The 1,260-nt window shown below is 37.1% G+C and overlaps 1 protein-coding gene across 1 annotated transcript; it reads left to right on the forward strand.

The window, feature by feature from the left end:
- Positions 1 to 896: 896 nt before the first annotated feature.
- SARC_16524 (hypothetical protein) lies at positions 897 to 1,127 on the forward strand (the record flags this gene model as incomplete). The annotated part of the gene is made up of 1 exon (XM_014289371.1): positions 897 to 1,127. A coding segment is annotated over one exon (231 nt), but the record flags the coding sequence as incomplete, so codon positions are not given.
- Between the last annotated feature and the right edge of the window lie 133 nt (positions 1,128 to 1,260).

The raw sequence follows: 1,260 nt of genomic DNA on the forward strand, positions 1-1,260 counted from the left end.
TATATATATATGTGTGTGTGTGTTATATATATATATATATATATATATATATATATATATATGTGTGTGTGTATATATGTAGATATATATATATATATATATATATATGTGTGTGTGTATACTATGTTTTCCACACTGCAGATTGAGTGTGTATCGGGTGTTTGCCCATACTGTGGTACTGACCAATCTATCTTCTATATATCTTCACCTATTGTCGAATTTCGTATATCAACATCTTCCTATGCCTTACAATAAGGAGGACCAACAGTCTCTTCCAATCGTGTGCTTTCGAGTCTTTTTGTTTGTTTGCAGATTCACATGTCGAATCAAAATAGACATATTCGGATGCAATGGATTTCGCATGAACATACACCTGTCACCATTGATTGGAAGCCTTTGTGTTTAACTTTTGCCAAACGTTTTTACTTCTCTTTGCAAGACGTTCGTGCTTAAACGTTCGTGTTTCACTTTGCATACTTTTTTTTACAATGGTAATTGTTGCGTATATGCGGATGCAGTGGGGTGGATGACCTCACACTGCGCTGTAGCTACATAGAGGAGAGGGAGGGGGTGGTTTATCTTTACAAACGTTTTGTATATATCCTTGCAGGTGCTTTACAATCGTTTGGTATATATTCTTGCAGGAGGTTTATCATTACAATCGTTTTGTATATATATATTCTTGCAGGTGATTTATCTTTACAAACGTTTTGTATATATTCTTGCTGGGGATTTATCTATACAATTGTTTTGTATATATTCTTGTATACACGGGTATAAATCAAGCATACCATACAAATGTGTCGTTATAAATATATATCTGTCGTTACGCATATAAGGGCGTCTTTCTAAACGCTTTCCGTTCGGACAAACTAACGCCTGCCGTTGACAAACAGCGGATGGCAAACTCTATATCGCCTCTACCGCCGTGGTTATGGGAGAGTGTGTGAAGCTGTGTGTGTGCATAGGCATTATTCTGGCTACGTTCAACTACAACATAAAGGCCAGCATTCAACACTTACGAGAGGAGATCATCAACAAGCCGACGGAAACGCTCAAGATGAGTGTACCGGCAATCCTGTACACACTCCAGGGCAATCTCTTGTTTGTCGGCATCTCTAATCTGGGTATGTTGGAGCGCCGTCGCAGATATGGCGTATATATATATGTATATATATATATATATATATATATATATATATATATATATATATATGTGTGTGTGTGTGTGTCTCTCTACGTACGACGAACGAACGACAC

The sequence above is a fragment of the Sphaeroforma arctica genome, assembly GCF_001186125.1.
Source record: "Sphaeroforma arctica JP610 unplaced genomic scaffold supercont1.8276, whole genome shotgun sequence".
NCBI lineage: Eukaryota > Ichthyosporea > Ichthyophonida > Sphaeroforma > Sphaeroforma arctica.